This window comes from Hyalella azteca, unplaced genomic scaffold, assembly GCF_000764305.2.
Source record: "Hyalella azteca isolate HAZT.00-mixed unplaced genomic scaffold, Hazt_2.0.2 contig11575, whole genome shotgun sequence".
NCBI lineage: Eukaryota > Metazoa > Arthropoda > Malacostraca > Amphipoda > Hyalellidae > Hyalella > Hyalella azteca.
This window is the reverse complement of record NW_025941568.1, coordinates 157,296-177,255: the sequence shown is the minus strand read 5'-3', so window position 1 is coordinate 177,255 and position 19,960 is coordinate 157,296. Positions and strand designations below refer to the sequence as shown.

At 41.3% G+C, this 19,960-nt stretch overlaps 1 protein-coding gene and 1 pseudogene across 2 annotated transcripts; both read right to left on the bottom strand.

The window, feature by feature from the left end:
* Positions 1-10,249: 10,249 nt before the first annotated feature.
* LOC108680214 lies at positions 10,250-18,494 on the bottom strand. Of its 2 annotated transcripts, none has more exons than XM_018168998.2 (5): positions 18,117-18,494; positions 12,155-12,270; positions 11,726-11,826; positions 10,610-10,738; positions 10,250-10,370 (listed from the first exon to the last, which is right to left on the bottom strand). In XM_018168998.2, exons 1-5 carry the CDS (start codon positions 18,170-18,172, stop codon positions 10,329-10,331), a joined length of 444 nt encoding a protein of 147 aa, XP_018024487.1. In that variant the 5' UTR covers positions 18,173-18,494; the 3' UTR covers positions 10,250-10,328. The 2 variants fall into 2 exon arrangements, with proteins under 2 accessions (XP_018024487.1, XP_018024486.1); XM_018168997.2 differs by lacking the exons at positions 10,250-10,370; positions 10,610-10,738; positions 11,726-11,826; positions 12,155-12,270 and adding exons at positions 14,688-14,877; positions 15,121-15,249; positions 16,273-16,370; positions 16,692-16,816 and having other exon boundaries at positions 18,117-18,491.
* LOC125178643 lies at positions 13,613-13,730 on the bottom strand (annotated as a pseudogene).
* Positions 18,495-19,960: the final 1,466 nt, after the last annotated feature.

The following is a 19,960-nucleotide window of genomic DNA, read 5'->3' as shown; positions in this document are numbered from 1 at the left end:
CAGAGGAATTCATGTTAAACTACCTTTTGATAATCATCTAAAATAAAAAAGGCATAAATCATTATGCATTATTAAAAGTAAAATGAAAAAAGTATTCCAGGATCAAAACTTCTGCAAGTTATTTGTAAATCTTTGTCGTGATAATTAAGCATTTTGAGCAGAAAAGGTAAGGATAACACTATCAACATTTTACAACATTCTTTGCATTATTGGGAAGGAAAGTACATCATGAAAGTTGCCCTGGAACCATGAATATTTGAACTTTGCAAAAAGCAACTAAATAAAACTCCATGAAGCAGCAAGTGCGGCAAATAATTTGGACAGCATAAAGAACATGAATGTAGCTGATTCGTGGTTATTTCTCAAAGACATGGTTATGTCTGCAGTAGATGCAAGTGTACCCAAGATTAAACTTAGTGGAGTCAAAAAGTCACAGTGGTTGAACAGTACAACTATAGCAAAGCTAAAACCAAGAAGAAAGCCTACAAAAGTTATTTTTGAGCTTTAGCAATTATTATTTAACATTACTGACTAAAATCTGCATGCAAGAGCTTGAAATCAAGCGAAAAAATTGTTGTATTGCAGTAAACAATTTCATAAAAAATATTGCCAAAAATGCACAAGTGAACCCCTATGACCTTGTGATGAGTTTGAGACTTTCCAGTCCCCAATCACGCTGATGCACCGCCTTCATCATCCTTCGTCTTCAAGTCAGTGCTAGGCGGGTTGACGTGTTCCTCTATTTGCCCTCTTTTGGGCCAACTGATGCAAGATGCTATGACTTGTCACCTGCTGAGGGTAGTTTCCCATTACTGGACAATCCAGGATCTTTCTCAACAAATTGTCCAGTTGTTGCTTTAATGTTGCAAGGGGTGAACTCTCCTCCTCTCAGCCCTTTTGGCAAGGCCTTAAAGAGCCTTGGTCTTGCCATGGACAATGATCCCTCACAACGAGTTGGTACTTTGGCCACGGCTTGGTTATTATTACGTATTTGAAGCGCGGTTGGAAGCAATTTGAAGCGCGGTCGGAATACATCTCACCACGTGCCAAATATAGTCACACACAGTGTCAGAATATAGGGACTTAGTAGGTTTGCATTCTAAAGGCTTTTAAATAAATATGGTAACATTTTGTGACGTTTCATCGTTGCTGGTGCATCGTGCGGCGTTTTGAGAGTCACCTAAAGCAAACAGAACTCGAGTAACGCATACGGTTCTTCTTAAAGTTTTTCATTTCTCGATGCGTCCTTAATGTGCCGGAATATACCGCATTTACCCTACAAATTAATAGAGTTTGAAGCACTGTCGGAATTAGTCTTACAATATACCAAATTTAGTCACACATATCTGAATTCAGGAATTTTGTAGGTTTGAATTCCAAAGGCTTTTAAAGAAATATGGCAACCGTTTGTGATGTTTCATTGTTGCTGCCTGCTGGCACGTAGCGTCGTAGCATAGTGACAATTGACAAACCATAGATTTTTTAGAAATTAGAATCAGTTCACTTTTTTAATTTCCTCATTTACCCAAGATTTAAACCAATTTCTTATGTATGATGATGCTGGTATCCAGGATACCGTAAAATGGGGTAACTTAGACTTTTTATATATGATGCCATTTTTTACTAGCTAAATTAAACTTGAATTGAAACATGCAAAATACAGGTCTATACTCTAGCTTTTCTCATCATGAATTGCTGGCTCCTGCCTCTCATAGTCTTTATGTAATTTCAAAAAAGTGATGGTCTTTGTTACCCCAGCTCTTGGGGTAACTTAGACCGGGTGATAAAATCAATTATCCTGCAGCCGTGACGTGGTTGGTCATTTTGAAGTGGGGACAAACGATGGAATCGTTGAGCCGCGACAGGTCGATGATGAGGCGTTTTGACCCGTCTTTCTTGGGTACCAGAAAGATTCGCGACTGGAAGCACCGCTGCCTTGGGTGAGGGTGGAAATGGCCAGGTCGATAATGCCCTGAATGTGCTTGGAGGGTTGGTGGCCCTCCTTGCGGAAAAACTCTGTGGCGTGCTTCGCCATGCCTAACACTTCCATAGTTTTACCGACGGAGTCGAAGCGGAACCCGTCTGACGCGGTGGTGGAGGGGGTGTTGGCGAGGGTCTTACTGCTGGGGCGGAAGGCCCTGTCCAAATGTCCTCCCAGGTTCTCGTGCTCGAGGGACCATGCCTACAGTCCTTAAACGGGAAACCATGGTCCTTCGAACCGGATCTGAACCAGTGACCTATGGATCTACAGTGTTGGGGACTAATAAAAAATAAGCATTCTCTAACCCCAAACACTTGACCAATGATCGTAAATAAAAAAGGATGAAATAAAAACTGATAAGTTAAGAACTATAATAACAAAGAAGAATAAATACAAGAAAACAAAACTATAAACCGTGTATCTTTCTAGCTCTTGACTATTAATTCCTCATCATGTTCTGGGTTCGGAGCCCCGCTGAAAAAGCACGAATAAATACAAATTAAAGACTTGAACTAATTTAATGCTAACGAATTAATATATAACACATGAATAATAACCTAATATAAATATTCAATTTCACCAGAAAAAAAACCACCACTACATAAATACGAAAGATTAACGATAAACAATTCAGGCACTAACCTCTGTGGTGGATCACATAGCAATGACAAATAGGTAAACATTCATTTGCGAAGTCATCGGTGGTGAATCAAAACGGAAATGACAAATTTAACGAACCCTATTGTAATCCCTAACATCACCCCCCACCAAGTGCAAAAATTCCATTGCACTTAAAAATCTCTAGCTAAAGTGAAAGGGCATGAAAGCGAAGGATTGAAACCTGGAACCTATATCTCCCGTATTAAACGATGAACATTTAGTATAAAATTCCCCATTTACAATTTTACTGCACACTAAAACGCATTATTAACCTAATTACTTTAACACGAAGCATATGTACATTTTATTAACAAGGCGACTAGCCTAACATTAGAACTAATACATTCAATATGAAACATTTGAAAACTAGAACCTTTATAATTAGAACAATCTATGCGAAACATTAGAAATTTAGACATTACCACACCTTTAACGCAAATCCATCACACTACCCTTAACATTAGGTTGGCTCTACTTTACCAAACATTACGCTCACGAGATACTTTCTCCTACATATTCATTCTGCCACGGTTCTGCCACGCCTTCTCTATAACCCTTTATCCCTTCCCGCACATACTTTAGATGCTTAGTCACAACCTTCGACGCATTCTTCCTCATAATTTGCTGCACCGAATCACCTGGTTCACGAGATCTGCAGGTTCCGGAATTCCACGAGAAACGTCTGCACGTGAGGCTGGTTTATTGGTAGACTTCTTCACACGAGCATGTCTGAATCTTGGGCATTTTCGAATAAAATGCAAACTAGAGCCACAAATAAAACATAGCTTTAACCGAGTGCGACACTCCTGACTTGAGTGACCGGTGCGTCGACAGAAATCGCAAACATCGTCGCCAGAATCAGGCATTCGCTGCTGACTAAAGCCACCGCGGGACATCTGGCCATTCCGAACTGCTCTGTTGCCGTTTCTTCTTACACGAGGCATTTTTGCTTCAGCCTGGGCTCCAAAATCTCGGGGATGAAGCCGAAAATTATCGTGTTGAAGGAAACTAGACGAAGGCCCGTACTGAGTAGCAGTATCCTTCGTCTTCTTGCACTGCTCGCGGATAATTCTGTTCTGCAGCGTTACTTGCCAGTTTTTCAGGAAAAATGGAGCCCACGTACTCCTGAAGTTACTCAGCACTTCCTGAACATCATTCGATAGGGACTCCTCCAGGATCTGGAGTCTCGAGAAAAACTGGCCGAAATAATCCACGTTTTCCTTTACGAAAGCATATTCATCTAGGCTGGAAACTGCTAGGCCTTCGTTGCGATCACTTAACATTTCGAGAAGGTATGATCGTGCGGGCAATAAGCTTCACAAATTCGCGGGGTCCAGTGACCAGCTGTCAGGCGCGTTCGGGGATCCACCACAAGAGACAAGGCTCCGAAACACACGATGTCCTGAACGTTACTTTACTTTTACTTGTACGTTACTTTACTTGACTTTAACGTTACTTTAATTTTACTTGTACGTTACTTTACTTGACTTATACGTTACTTTACTTCGTTACTTTACTTTTTACGTTACTTTACTTGTACTTTACGTTACTTTACTTTCACGTTACTTTATCTGAATTAGATTCAAGGAGTTAAAGCGCATTCCGTACCCCACGTGGGGTCGGCTTATCCGCTATGTACTCGAGTCATTCGAGGAGGGAGCACCGACGTTCGAGATTCGCACCTACGTACGGGATGTTCGAGATGGGATGAAAAGAGATGTTCGAGATTCGCACCTACGTTCTCTATTATTGAAAAAACAGATGTTGTCATCTTTAAATAGAATGCTACCTTGCATTGCATTTCCCCAATCCTCTAATTTATGTGCAGCGTACAACTGAACGCGGTGTAGAACTTCACATCCATTGCAATCTCTTGACCTTATCGATTATCATTATTTATGCCTGACTGATTCATCTGCGATATACGTGGCCATTATTCACCACGTTGCTTTTCATGAAGTATTATCCCCTTTTCCGCTGACATTGCCTTTGTTAAATATTCGTGACAATATTATTGCAATACCCTCGTAATACATTCTGAAGAACAAATACCCTGGCTAAAAATGAAGATGGATACGCTAAGTGTTGGGCCGAGATGTTTTTAGCTCTCAGCATTCCGAACGCGACCGCCAAGCATTGGATTAAAGTGTCGTTAGTTCTCAACATTACGAACGCGACCGCCGCACATTGAATTAATGTGTCTTCAGTTCCCAACATGCCGAACACGACCGCCTTAGATTTAAGATGTCTTAACTGTCAATTTTCTGAGCGTTCCCGGCACGAGTTTACGTTGTCTGCATTTCCCAACACCCAGAACGTGGCCAAGTGTCAACGCCGAAAAACTTCATGGGATCATCAATGGGTGAGCACCGCGCATATTCAAGCTGGGTAGCTGGTGCTGGCGCGGGCGTCTGTCACGACGACACGTGCATCGCTCAACAAGACGAAGAGCTTCGTTGACACAGATGTTCGCAGGCGGTCGTTGGTGCTCGACTTCTCAGACCTGAAGCTCGCTTATTCATTAGATGAACTGATTAATGATTCTTTGGTCGCTTATGTCAATTTGTCATTCAGTTTATTCAAGTGCTGCGCAGCCTCTGCTGTAAACCACCTTGTGCGTCATGTGTTGTAAGCCATGTTGTGTGTCATGTGTTGTAAGCCATATTGTGCGTCATGTGTTGTAAGCCATATTGTGTGTCATGTGTCGTAAGCCATGTCGTGTGTCATGTGTTGTAAGCCACGTTGTGCTCCATGTGTTGTAAACCATGTTGTGTTATGTGTCAAAGGCCATGCTTTGAGTCATGTGTCGTGAGTCAAGTGTCGTAAGTCATGTGTCGTGAGTCATGTGTCGTAAGTCATGTGTCGTGAGCCATGTGACGTAAGTCATGTGTTGGTACGTCATGTGTCGTAAGTCATGTGTCGTAAGTCATGTGTCGTAAGTCATGTGTCGTAAGACATGTGTCGTAAGACATGTGTCGTATGTCGTGTGTCGTAAGCCATGTGTCGTAAGTCATGTGTCGTAAGTCATGTGTAGTAAGTCATGTATCGTAAGTCATGTGTCGTACGTCATTTGTCGTAAGTCACGTGTCGTAAGTCATGTGTCACAAGTCATGTGTCGTAAGTCATGTGTCGGGAGCCATGTGTTACGCGTAGGTCATGTGTCGTAGGTCATGTGTTGTAAGTCATGTGTCGTGAGTCATGTGTCGTACGTCATTTGTCGTAAGTCACGTGTCGTAAGTCATGTGTCACAAGTCATGTGTCGTAAGTCATGTGTCGGGAGCCATGTGTTACGCGTAGGTCATGTGTCGTAGGTCATGTGTTGTAAGTCATGTGTCGTGAGTCATGTGTCGTGAGTCATGTGTCGTAAGTCATGTGTCGGGAGCCATGTGTCGTAAGTCATGTGTCGTAGGTCATGTGTCGTAGGTCATGTGTCGTAGGTCATGTGTTGTAAGTCATGTGTCGTAAGTCATGTGTCGTGAGTCATGTGTCGTGAGTCATGTGTCGTATGTCATGTGTCGTAAGTCATGTGTCGTGAGCTATGTGACGTAAGTCATGTGTCGTGAGTCATGTGTCGTGAGTCATGTGTCGTATGTCATGTGTCGTAAGTCATGTGTCGTGAGCTATGTGACGTAAGTCATGTGTTGTAAGTCATATGTCGTAGGTCATGTGTCGTGAGTCATGTGTCGTGAGCTATGTGACGTAAGTCATGTGTCGTATGTCATGTGTCGTAAGTCATGTGTCGTAAGTCATGTGTCGTGAGTCATGTGTCGTGAGTCATGTGTCGTATGTCATGTGTCGTAAGTCATGTGTCGTGAGTCATATGTCGTGAGTCATGTGTCGTGAGTCTTCATATATCGTAAGTCATGTGTCGTAAGTCATGTGTCGGAAGTCATGTGTCGGAAGTCATGTGTCGTAAGTCATGTGTCGGAAGTCATGTGTCGTAAGTCATGTGTCGTGAGTCATGTGTCGTGAGTCATGTGTCGTAAGTCTTGTGTCGTGAGCTATGTGACGTAAGTCATGTGTCTGAAGTCATGTGTCGTATGTCATGTGCCGTAAGTCATGTGTAGTGAGCTATGTGACGTAAGTCATGTGTTGTAAGTCATGTGTCGTACGTTATGTGTCGTAAGTCATGTATCGTGAGCCATGGGACGTAGGTCATGCGTCCGCCATGTGTCATGAGTCATGTACCGTAAGTCATGTGTCGTAAGTCATGTGTCGAAAGTCATGTGTCGTGAATCGTGTGTCGGAAGTCATGAGTCGTGAATCCGCAAGTGGGTTCAGTCATTTCCGCATCCGCAAGTGCGTCGTTGGAAGCCGTCGAGTGGTCTATGTGAGGAAGCCGTCGAGTGAGGGGTGGAATATGGTAGGTAACGGTAATGACGAGTTTGAGGGATCAGTTGGTGGCATTTTTGCCACTCTTGCAGAGGAGGTGAAAAACTTTGTAGATCAGCGCAGTGCACATGTGGGTGAGAGACCTAATAAAAGTTTTTGTTTAGGTTTCAAAACACTGCTTTCTCAATTAGTTTTTGTAGGAATATTCATCGTGACGTACATTCCACAGTAGATCGAACTTTTAAAATATATACAGGGTGGGGCAGAACCGATTGAGCAGTTTTGAGGCGAAATAAAAGAGTAATGGAGGTACGTAAAGAAGAAAGTTTATTTTCCTCGAGGTTAGCATAACATACCATTTAGAATACTTATGTTTTGAAAACAATATCAGGAAGATTTTGGCCGTTGCAACCGTGTCCGAAACTTGAAAAGAAAAAATTTAATAGAGAGTGTTCAAAGACATGCAACAAGGATAATTCCGGGCTTGAAAGGCAAGTCCTAAGAGGAAAGATTAAAGATTATGAAGCTTCCAAGCCTCAGTTATCGACGTCTGCGTGGGGAACTCATTGAAGCTTACAATTATATTCATGGCTTATACAAGGTCCCAGAAGGATTACTGGAATTTGAAACAAGAACCAACACCAGGGGTCACGGCTATAAACTAAAAAAACTGCGTTGTAACACATCCATGCGACAACATTTCTTCTCACTTCGAGTCACCGACGTGTGGAACAGCCTCCCTGATAGCATCGTTGACGCTCCGAGTATGAACGCCTTCAAGAACAGACTAGACGAAGCTATGCAGGAGCATATGTTCAGTCTTAAAATGCCTAGCAAATTACGGACCAGGCAGTAAGTCCAGCAGCTATCTCAATCAATCGTCAGTTATGGAAAGATCGGGTTCCAAAGGCCGGTTCTTTAACAAAACTTGCTTAAGAGAAGAAATTCTGCCAGCCTATACTAATATTATCACTTTATGGATATGTATATTTACTAACGTATATCTCTATGTTTCCGTAACAATATCAGTCTATAATCTATCAGTCTTGCAGTGCTGCTTATTATGCACATTAAATACTGCCCCACTGTCTGTACCATACAAGCTAGTGGCGTGAAAAACCGCCTAGAGTGAAAGATTACATTGACAACCATTGCAAGCTGAATCTACCGCCGCAGTTTTAGCAGTACACACTCGGGCATCAGACGTCAAATCGCCGCGTTAACATCAGGCGTGTGTGAATAGCAGTGCACATTTAGGCCGATTGTAGCGACTCCTTGGCAGAAGCCTAGGTAGTACCCGAATTTCGTTACGGTTCTGATTTCTGAAAATTGAAGTTTAACGATTGATACACCAGCTTCTACAGCTGATATTCGTTTAGTTTTGAATTAAATAAGATTCACAAACTAAAGAACTTGGCTTTCGTATTGGTTCTACCTTCTATGCCATGAACTCTGAATTTAATTTTTTTTGCACAAAAACTTATCGCCTAATGGACTTCCGTTACACATGGTGTCAACTAAAATTAGAAAATTCATATCCAAGCAAATAGTGAGGTTGTTCCCGCGAGTGTAATTAAAGGGAACATTGTTTACTGTACATTTACATATTTTGTCTCTGCATCTGAAACTATGCCTATATAGAGCTAAAAGTTTTATCCGTGAAATACCTTGCGAATATAAATTTTTGCGTATTGGTGGTTAATAATTTCAGGATCTGCTCGTTCTTCAGGTATAAAGATATTATCCCCGACTTAATGAGATCGTCTTTAGTTTACAAGTATAGTTGTGCGAAACAGTGAATGTTGGTATGACGTCACGCAACTTTTATTCTAGACTGGCGGAGCATCAAGGGAAGAGTTCGCGAACATGATACTTGCACATTCCTTTCATTCAGCTGTACGAGATAATGCGAGGCAGTGCAAAGTTCCAGCATTCGAATGCGAGTTCAGAATTTTAGTTTATAACCGGTGTCTGACTTACGAATTTTAAAATCCTTATTTTCAAACAGTTAGAATAGAATAGAAGTGTCGGCACTGAAGAAATAGGCCCATGGCCTGTTGCCGATTCTTGTTCATAGAATATAATAGAAGTGTCGGCACTGAAGAAATAGGCCCATGGCCTGTTGCCGATTCTTGAATTTTTCGCGACTTGATTCACAAGGGATCCGGTCTTTGGAACCCGATCTTTCCATAACAGACGATTAATTGCCTAGTTTAAGTGCCGCGTTCAGTTCTGATCCATTTGAACTTGTTATTAATTAAAAATTTTCTCTTATTTATAAATTTTAGCTTTAAGTCTGCAATGTGAATATAGGTTACTTGTAATTATTTGTAAATGCATTCAAGGATTGTCGATCTGACGATAGAGACTCCGGAACATTTTATTTTATAAAATATGGTGAAAATTTGTGGCATTGTATTCGCTTATAAACTCATGAATAAATTACGTGTTTAGCAGTTTATACTTTCATTCGCAGTATAACTTCTATCATTAACAATCTTCTGTTACGCTGCCGGCGATATGTCCACCCTCAATACAGCAGGGCGTCGTGTTTTTCTGCTTTAGCCTTGCGTTGAAGGTCAGGCTTGAGTGATGCGACTGGGTTCAAATATTACACAGCTTTCATTGAAGTATCAAATAAATATTCCTTATGACTCATTTATAGAATTGCCTACATTTCGATCCCATTCGTTAGCTGGCTTCTTTTCTTTCAGCTCCCATTCAGGGAGTCCTTTTGGGTTGAGGGGGGCATTTGGGCAAAAAAAATGGCTAAATGTGTTTGGGAGCGGACGCACCATAAGGATGTACCTTGACGTTGCACAGAATACGAAATGTGGGACGAAAAACGCACTGTGACGTACCAGCAAATATCGGCCCCTATAAAAATGTTCTTCAAGAAAACCTTACATGAAATTTAAATACAATTAAGGCAGACAGGATAGTAAAATATATGAGCACTCAAATCATTTATTGTATTGTTACTTCATAGATGAATATTATACTCAGAAAACTGTGCGTAGCATTATAACTTGTGAATAATATGTGCAAACTGATAAATGTTCATTAATGTGGGTATAATAAATGCATCCTTCCATCATTTTCCTAAATATTATATGGGGAAAGAGAGAGTGAAACTTGATTGTAAGAAATCCGTAAACCAAAGATTAAAGCACACAGCCACAAACGAAATAAAAAAAATCCCGAATTCAAATTGCAACAATTACAATATTCTGGTCAGCGAGCCATCTAAACGGAAATGAATTGGTCACGGAAGAAGAAAAGTCTTCTGATGCTCAGTTCGTCTGTTCTGGCTCATTTCATTGTTCATGACATCACCCGTCCAAGACATCACCCGTCAATATACAGCATTCATGAGACATAGGAATAGTCGGGAGACCTGGTACATAAAACACGAGGCATCAGCGATGAACAATTACGGAAATTCTGTGATCTCTTCTGTTTGCTGCAGTGCTCTGACATCGTTGAATTTCTATGAAAGAAATTTTTTTCTTTAATTGTTTGAATTATACGCAACCGCTGGTAATTTTACCTCGTTACTCTAAAACTAGAGCAATACATATGGAAAATGTAGCATTTGTCTCTAAATCAAATAGATAAGCATATGCTTTTACTTACGTTCAAATATTTCATGGTGGAGTTCTTGCATTTAGGGTAGGCGGCTATGAACTTTGGGTCAGCGCTGCATTTGTTCTGCAATGTGGTGGCTTTGAAGGCCGCGTCGTCGAACGTGTTGTCTGCCTTCAGCTGGAGAACGGGAGGCGGAGATATGGAGTACATATTGTAACTGGAGTTTGTATTTATACTAATTTTTTGTTTGGTGAAAAAATTTCTTTAGCATTAACACGTAGACTCCGAGTGCTTTATCTTGTACTGTTATTACGTTTTTGTACTATTTTGAAACATTGTTGCCACAAGGTATTTTTTTCGGACAAATTCCGCGATTTGTTTTTTTTTCCAATTGCATTGGCAGGCTAAAATTTATGATACTTCCTAATTAAATTTAAAAAACTGCAAAAATAATAAAAGGAATTTTTACACCAGAACCTACATATATACCAGTATATATTGAGTTATAGGCCTTTTGGGCAATTTTATGTTAGTGGACTTGGCCGTTTTTTAGGCCATTCGGCAAGCTTAAATTATGTACCACTACGTCGTGGAGAAATACATTTTGTGGTAAGCATATGAACTACTATGGCGTCAACGTGTCAAAAGAGACCGAAAAGGGAGATTAGATCAAGCTGATCTAATCTCACACGTTTCGTGTGAGCTGTTGCGTAGAAATATAAGAGCATCATTGAGGATGATGTGAGAAGAAATTCTAGAACATGGAAGCAATACCGAATTGGAAAATGTCTTCCCGCTGTCTCGACCCACTTGCCAAGCCTATAGGTGCCCCACCAGTGGGTCACGCCCAATAGTTTGTGACTGACATTAATCCTGAAAAAATCTGGCCTACACACCGGACATAAATCCTGCTGAGCACGTGTGTTGCGAGTATGAGACCAGAATTTTTGAGCTGTTATGTCCAGCCGTGAACTCGGCGCCCAATGTACCGTCACACTCGTAAGTCCTGCACTTGAAACTCAATGACCTTTGTACAATCATAATCACATGTTCTTCACTCGATCCTCAATGTACAGTCACACACACATGTTCTGCACGCGATGCTCAATGTACAGTCATAATCACAAGTCCTGCACTCGATGCTCAGTATTGTGCTTTACTTACAAGTTTGACTGCTTTTACCGCGCACAGAGAGATGTTGGCAATAATTGGATCGCATGCAGCCACGTCGTACGGGTTAGCGAACATCACTGAGCAGTTTGGGTCTGAGGAGGAACGAGGCAGTCGTTTATGGTGTGTTGGTGGCATCTTATTGTGAAAGAACATACAGGAGTGAAACAATGCAGGGATTCTATTTGTTAGCTAACTTTCGGTAACTCAATCAGAATCATAGAAAAATTAATACGCATTAATGAAAGAAAAGTTATTGTCCAACACTTGTAAATGACAATGAGTAAAATGCATGTTTGATTCGCCCGCTAGAGTATCTACACATTAAAATCTAAATATTTTAGTGCTTGAAGAGAAGTTTTTACAATAACGATGGTTTTAAGTGAGAGTAAAATAGTTCGTATTAATTATTTTATCACTTACTTGCATTATATTTCGCAAAAACATCCGCAGTGAACAGCGACAAGCAAGCAGTCTCCACCGTGCGTGACAAAGCGCGGTTGGCATCAACCAACGCCGAATAGCAGGCCGAATCGGCGCTGAAATCAATACACAAATTAAATAGGTACGCCACTTACATAATTAATCACATTTTATTATCTATACAGCTATATACAGTTACTTAATCAAGTTCGAAATAAGAAGTGTTTCTGAGAAATTAAATTTTCCCGAGTAAATCTGTACAAGTTAATGGGGTTGTTGAGCAACTTCAAGAATCAATTTAAGTTTTTGCTTAGAATATGAATAAAATTGATCTGATGTAAAAAATGTCGCACGGTGAAGAAAGCTCCTGAAATTCTGTCTGGAAAGGAGCACAGCCTTGGCTGAAATAACCGTTTCCAAAAAGTTTTTCTGCTGACCTCCGCGGCATGCAAATTTCACTGTTGCATTAAGCTGCTCGAACACTTTTGCTCCGCAACCTGCAAATCGTACTGTCCCAATAAGTTTAACGAACACGTCCTTCCGCAATCTGAAAATCTTACTGCCGCATTAAAATGTCCGAACACTTCTGTCCGCGATTGGATGCATGCAGGTGTGAAGTCTCCTCCTCGATCCATACAATGATTAAAGTTGAGTAGGGAGGCAATGATAAAAATATAATAATAATAATAATAATAATAATAATAATAATGACATCGCAGAATATTCACAGGTTGATGCGGTCTCGAACGCTCAACTAATTGCCTCAAATTTTGCTTTGCTTAACAGCGCGGCCTCTTTGCCGATTTAGACGAGAAACAGGCGCACAGAGCTGGGATTGAACCCGCACTTCTTTGCTCCAATCTTGGCACTCTGAACTGTAACCACCGGGCCACCCTGCCCAGAGAATAGCCAACAGCATCTGGTGCGCCCAGGAGGTCACCCATCCAAGTACTAACCAGACTCAACGCTGCTTAAGGGGACCGACCTAGCTAAAATTTGAAAATGTTGAGTTTTTCTGTTTCTTATCTCATCTTAAAGGTTGTTTTCTTGCGCATCGAACGATATAAGTATCGTCCCTGTGCGTCGAAAAATGACTTTGTGACAGCTCCTCAAAGGGAGGCGGGTTTTAGGTCCCTTAACAAAACTAATAATAATAAAAATAATAAAAATAATGATAATAATACTACTAATAATAATAATAATAGTAATAATAATAGCGGTTTCAGCGTTTAGTAGGCCGTAGGCCTGTAGCTGATTCTTAACATCGCAGAATATTCACAGGTTGATGCGGTCTCGAAAGCGCAACTCATTGCCTCAAATTTTGCTTTGCTTAACCGCCAGGCCTCCTTGCCGATTTAGTCCAGAAACTGGCGCACAGAGCTGGGACCGAACCTGCACTTCTCTGCTCCAATCTTGGTACTCTGAACTGTAACCACCGGGCCACCCTGCCCTGAGAAAAGCCAACAGCATCTGGTGCGCCCAGCGGTCACCCATCCAAGTACTAGCCAGACTGAACGTTGCTTAACTTCTCTGATCGGACGAGAAGCGGTGCTTTCAACGTGGTAAGGCCGTTGCTCGTGGTATGGCCATGATTTGGAATACAAATGATGTGGCCAGGCAGGTAGTCGGGCCTCCAGCTCATGACTTGACTTGTTCTCAGCGAGGACCAAATTTTACAGCGGTTCACGAAATATATTATTCAACTGAATAAGATCCCCTTAAATACTACTCATACCTGAAGCAAACAGCATTTGCTGTCATTCTTCTGCAGGAGGGCAATGTTCTTCAAATCTATTATGATTAGCAAACATGTGGCCCACGTAGGGTTGCCAAGTGATTACAGTTTAGAATACCAAAGCTGAAGCAGTGAGTTGCATGTTAGAGACCCGAAGCAAGCTGTGAATGTTGTGCAATGTTAAGAATCGACGTAAGGTCAAATGGGCTAACAAACGCTGTCGCCGCTTTTACTCTAATTTTTTTATCCGATTATTGGCAAGCAAGTATGGAATGCCGTAAATTATTCGGTTGTCTTACTACAGCGTTTCAAATCACGAATTGTCACTTAATTTATTATTCAAATTATTATGTCGCCTTCTATAGAATATTTAGTATTGTGTTTCATTCTCAAACTCAAGTATTCATGCTGCCATCGTATGAAGTAAAGCGTCTTAAATATAAAAAGTTACTGCCCGTGTAATCGTGAGGAACATGAAAAAAAAATATCAGTAGCATTTAATACGAAATATCCTCGCAAAAAAATTTGAACACATTTCCGCTTTGTTTGGTGTTACCGCAAACCACTCATGGCCCTCTGAAGTGTTACTTACACTTGCACCGACGCTGCTGCCGCGGCGACGATGAGAAGCACGAGACCTCGCGACATCTTGGAGCTGTGATCAGGGACTGGACGACAGGGTCTGCGGGCTGTTCAAGGACTCTTTGTACTGGGGCTGTTGAGGAACGACAGGGTCTGCGGGCTGTTCAAGGACTCTTTGTACTGGGACATCTAGATGTGTATAAGAGACAGGTCCATATTCTTCCGTGACATCACCCGTCCATGTTCTTCCGTGACATCGCCCCTCCATGTTCTTCCGTGACATTACCCGTCCATGTTCTCCCGTGACATCGCCCGTCCATGTTCTCCCGTGACATCACCCCTCCATGTTCTTCCGTGCATCTCAGGGGTTTACAGCAGTAAAGAGACATCGGAATAGCCGGCTTAACTGTAACATGAAACATGAGGCATCAGCGATGGACATTTACGGAAATTCTGCGATCTCTTCTGTTTGCTGCAGTGGTCTGACATCGTTGATTTTCTATGAAAGAGGCTTTTTTTCTTTAATTATTGTTCGAACTATACGCAACCGCTGGTAATATTTCTTTGTCAATTTAAAATGTGAGCAATGCATGTGGAAAATGTAGCATTTTTTTCTAAATCAAATAAATAAGCTCACGCTTTTACTTACGTTCAAATATTTCATGGTGGAGTTCTTGCACGTCGGGTACGCGGCTTTGAACTTGGCGTCAGCGCTGCATTTGTTCTGCAATGTGGTTGCTTTGAAGGCCGTCTCGTCGAACGTGTTGTCTGCCTTCAGCTGGAGAACGGGAGGTGGAGATATGGAGAATATATGGTAACTGGAGTTTGGATTTATAGTAATTTTTTTGCTCGTTGAAAAAATTTCTTTAGCATTAACACGTTGACTCCGATTGCTTCATATTGAACTAGCTATTATTTAATTTTTTGTACTATTTTGAATCATTGTCGCCACACGTTTTTTTTATCGGACAAATTCCGTAATTTAGTTTTTTCTATTGCGCTAAAATTTATGATAGGGGTACTTCCTAATTAAATTCTAAAAAACTGCAAAAAAAAGAAACGGAATTTTTACACCGGAACCTACAAATATGCAAGCACTATACTTATATATTGAGTTAGAGGCCTTTTCTGTTGGCAGACTTGGCCGTTTTTTAGGCCATCTGGCCACCGTGAATTATGTACCACTACGTCCTGGAGAAATACATTTCGTGGTACGCATATGTACCACTTCGGAGTTAACGTGTGAAATGAGATCGGAAAGGGTATCTCAAGCCAATTTAATCTCACTCGTTTCGTGAGCTGTTGCGAAGAAATGTAAGAGCATCGTTGAGGATAATGTAAGGAGAAATTTTAGAACATGGAAGCAATACCGAATTGGAAAATGTCTTCCCGCTGTCTTGACCTACTTGCCAGATCTGTGTGCCCCACCAGTGTGTCACGCCAATAGTTTGTGACTGACATTAACCCTGAAAAAATCTGACCTACACACCAGACATAAATACTGCTGAGCACGTGTGTTGCGAGTATGAGACCAGAATCTTTGAGCTGTAATGTCCAGCCATGAACTCGGCGCCCTTATATGTAGTCACACTCACAAGTCCTGCACTCGATACTCAATGCCCATTGTGCAATACTCACAATATCTGCACTCGGTACTCATTGTACAGTCACACACAAAAGCCCTGCACTTGATACTCAATGACCGTTGTACAGTCACATACAAAAGTCCCGCACTCGATGCCCAATATATAGTCATAATCTCAAGTCCAGCACTCGATGTTCAGTATTGTGCTTTACTCACAAGTTTGGCTGCCTTCAGCACGCACTTCGTGCAGTTGGCAATAATTGGATCGCATGTAGCCGCGTCGTACGGGTCAGCGGACATAGAGCAGTTTGGGTCTGGGGAAAAACGAGGCAGTCGTTTATGGTGTGTTGGTAACATCTCATTGTGAAAGAACATACAGGAGTGAAACAATGCAGGGATTCTATTGGTTAGCTAACGTTCGGTAACTCAACCAGAATCATTGAAAAATCAATACGCATTCATGAAAGTAAAGTTCTTGTCCTGCACTTATCAATAAGCAAAATGCATGTTTCATTCTTACGCTAGAAAGTCTGCACATTTAAATCTAAATATTTTAGTGCTTGATGGGAAGTTTTTACAATAACAATGTTTTAGGAGGAAGTAAAATAGTTTGTATTAATTATTTTAGCACATACTTGCCAAAAATTTCTGAATATCCGCAGCGTTGGCCGAACACTGTGACGAGCAAGCAGACAACTGTGCAGCTGTTGGCACAGCTTTCATGGCATCATTCACCGCCCAATAGCAAGCCGAATAGGCACTGGAATTAACCCACAAATTAAATGGGTACGCTCTTACATAAATAATATTATATTATCTATCTCTACAGTTACGTTTTTTGCTTCATCAGGCTCGGAATAAGATGTGTTACTGAGAAATTAAATTTTCCTAAGTAGTAAATCCTTTCAAGTTGACAAGGTTGTTGGACAACATCAATGATCAAATTAAAATTTTGCTTAGAATGTGAATAAAACTGATTAGATCAAGAAAAAGTCGCACGGCGAAGAAAGCTCCCGAATTTCGGTCTGGAGAGGAGCAAAAACTTGGCTGAAATCACAGTTTCCGAAATGTTTTTCTGCCTACCTCCGCATCATACAAATCTTCCTGAATGCCGCATTAAGATGCACGAACACTTCTTTCCGCCACCTGCAAATTGCACTGTTCCAATAAGTTTATCGAACACGTCCTTCCGCGACCTGAAAATCTCTCTGCCGCATTAAAATGTACGAACATTTCTCTCCGCGATCGGATGCATGCAGGTGTAAGGTCTCCTCCTCGCTCCATATAATGATTATAGCTGAGTAGGAATGCAATGATAAAATATGATTAGGAATACAATGATATGGCCAGGCAGGTCGTCGGGCCTCTAGCTCATGATTTGACTTGTTCTCAACGAGGACCAAATGTTACAGCGGTTCACGAATTATGTTATTCATTTGAATAAGATCCCCTTAAATGCAACTCATGCCTGAAGCAAACAAAATTTGTTGTTATTCACCAGAAGGGGGGCAATGTTTTTCAAATCTATCATGATTAGTAAATATGTCGCCCTCATAGGGTTGCCAAGTGATTACAGTTTAGAATACCAAAACTGAAGCAGTGAGCTGCATAATAGAGACCCGCAGCAAGCTCTGAATGTTCTGCAATGTTAAGAATCGGCGAAAGGTCTAATGGCTTAACAAACGCTGACACCTCTATTACTGTTATTTTTTATCCGATTATTGGCAAGCAAGTATCGAATGCCTTAAATAATACTGATTTTATTATTACAGCGCTCTAAATCATGTATTGTCACTTGATTTATTATTAACATTATCATGTCGCCTTCCATAGAATATTTAGTATGGTGTTTCATTCTGAAACTCAGGTATTCATGCTGCCATCATATGAAGCAAAGCGTCTTAAATATAAAAAGTTACTGTCCTAGTAATCATAGGAAACATGAAAATAAATATCAGTAGCATTTATTACGAAATATCCTCGCAAAAAACTTGAACTTATTTCCGCTTGGTTAGTGTTATCGCATACCCTTTACGCCACTCTGAAGACGTGTTACTTACGCCTGCGCCGACGCTGCTGCCGTGGCGACGATGAGAAGCACGAGACCTCGCGACATCTTGGGGCTGTGATCAGGGACTGGACGACAGGGTCTGCGGGCTGTTCAAGGACTCTCCTTGTACTGGGGCTATTGAGGAACGACAGGGTCTGCGGGCAGTTCAAAGACTCTTGCTGCAGGGACTGCTGGGAACGACAAGGTCTGCGGGCAGTTCAAAGGCTCTTGCTGCAGGGACTGCTGAGGAATTAACGACAGGGTCTGCGGGCAGTTCAAAGGCTCTTGTTGTTGGGACTGCTGAGGAACGACAGTGTCTGCGGGCAGTTCAAAGGCTCCTGTTGTTGGGACTGCTGAGGAACGACAGGGTCTGCGGTCAGTTCAAAGGCTCTTGCTGCTCTGTCACGTTGTTTGCTTGTGGCTCTGATTTTATATGCCTTTGATTTTATTAGTTCAGATGCAGTAAGCAACAAATGTAAGCATCCGCTGCAAGCACCTGTGTGATAAATGACTTAGATCTTTCTCGTTCACGAAGGCTGGATGTCTCACAAGTTTATTCATTATGAAAGTTTCACCTTTTTTACTCTACCTCTTTTGCAGTAGAGTCGTGGCAACCATAGCTGGCGAAAACTGAAATTTTTACTTGATTATCCCGCCAGAGGTTCGAGCGTCGCATAGTCGCAAGAGATTCCATCATTGTTGTTAGTATAATGTTATTCCCGAGGCTGTAACGTACTAAGTGTCGTTGTCGCGGCTGTAAAATGTACATGTGATGAATTCACTATTGCCAACTTATCTACTTTCGGGCTAGATCCGACTAATTATGGACTAGCCTTGATAGAAAAATTGTATTTAGCGTATTGCCTTGTACATTGTACTCGTATACTGTCAAGTTGTACTATAGTATAGTATAGTATCTTCGGCATTAAATAAATAGGCCTGGATAGGCCTGTCGCCGATTCTTGTACTTTTCTTGACTAGACTGGCCTTACGGACGGTAGATTTAAAATCGCTTCTAGATATCAGATGTTCCGTAGGGTACGAGGCATTTTAAGACTGAACATATGCTCATGCATGGCCTTGTCTAGTCTGTTCTTGAACGCGTTCATACTCGGAGCGTCAACAATATCTTCAGGGAGGCTGTTCCACGTGTCAGTGACTCAAAGCGAGAAGAAATGTTGTCGCGTGGATAAGTTGAACTGCAGTTTTTTTAGTTTATAGCTGTGGCCCCTGGTGTTGGTTCTTGTTTCAAATTCTAGTAATCCTTCTGGGACCTTGTACAAACCATGAGTATACTTGTATACTTCAATGAGGTCACCACGCAGGCGACGATAACGCAGACTGGGAAGCTTCATAATCTTCAATCTTTCTTCATAAGACTTGCCTTTAATCCTGGTATTATCCTTGTTGCACGTCTTTGAACACTCTCAACTAAATTTTTGTCCTTTTCAAGTCTCGGTGACCACACGACGTTTCCAAACTCTAGGTTTGGGCGCACGACAGGGGTGAACAACAGCTTCATCATTTCTATATCTAGGTACTCGTAGGAGCGTCTGATCAGCCCAAGCAGTTTATTGGATGTATTAACTTGCTACGAAAATATTTATAGATAAAGCCTTTAGATTTTACTCAATAGTATTAAATATTATTTAAAAACAAGCGTGATACATAATATAAAATACAGAATAAAACTGTACGAAAGATTTCGGTGTATTGTTGTCAACCTCAGCCTGTTACTAGTGTCAACATGTTAGTTGTTACTTGTTAAGTTGTTACCAGTTACCACTTACAGGTATTTTCTATTGTTTCAGTTTGCTTACAGTTATTTTTATGTTGCACCTTCCCTACATGGAT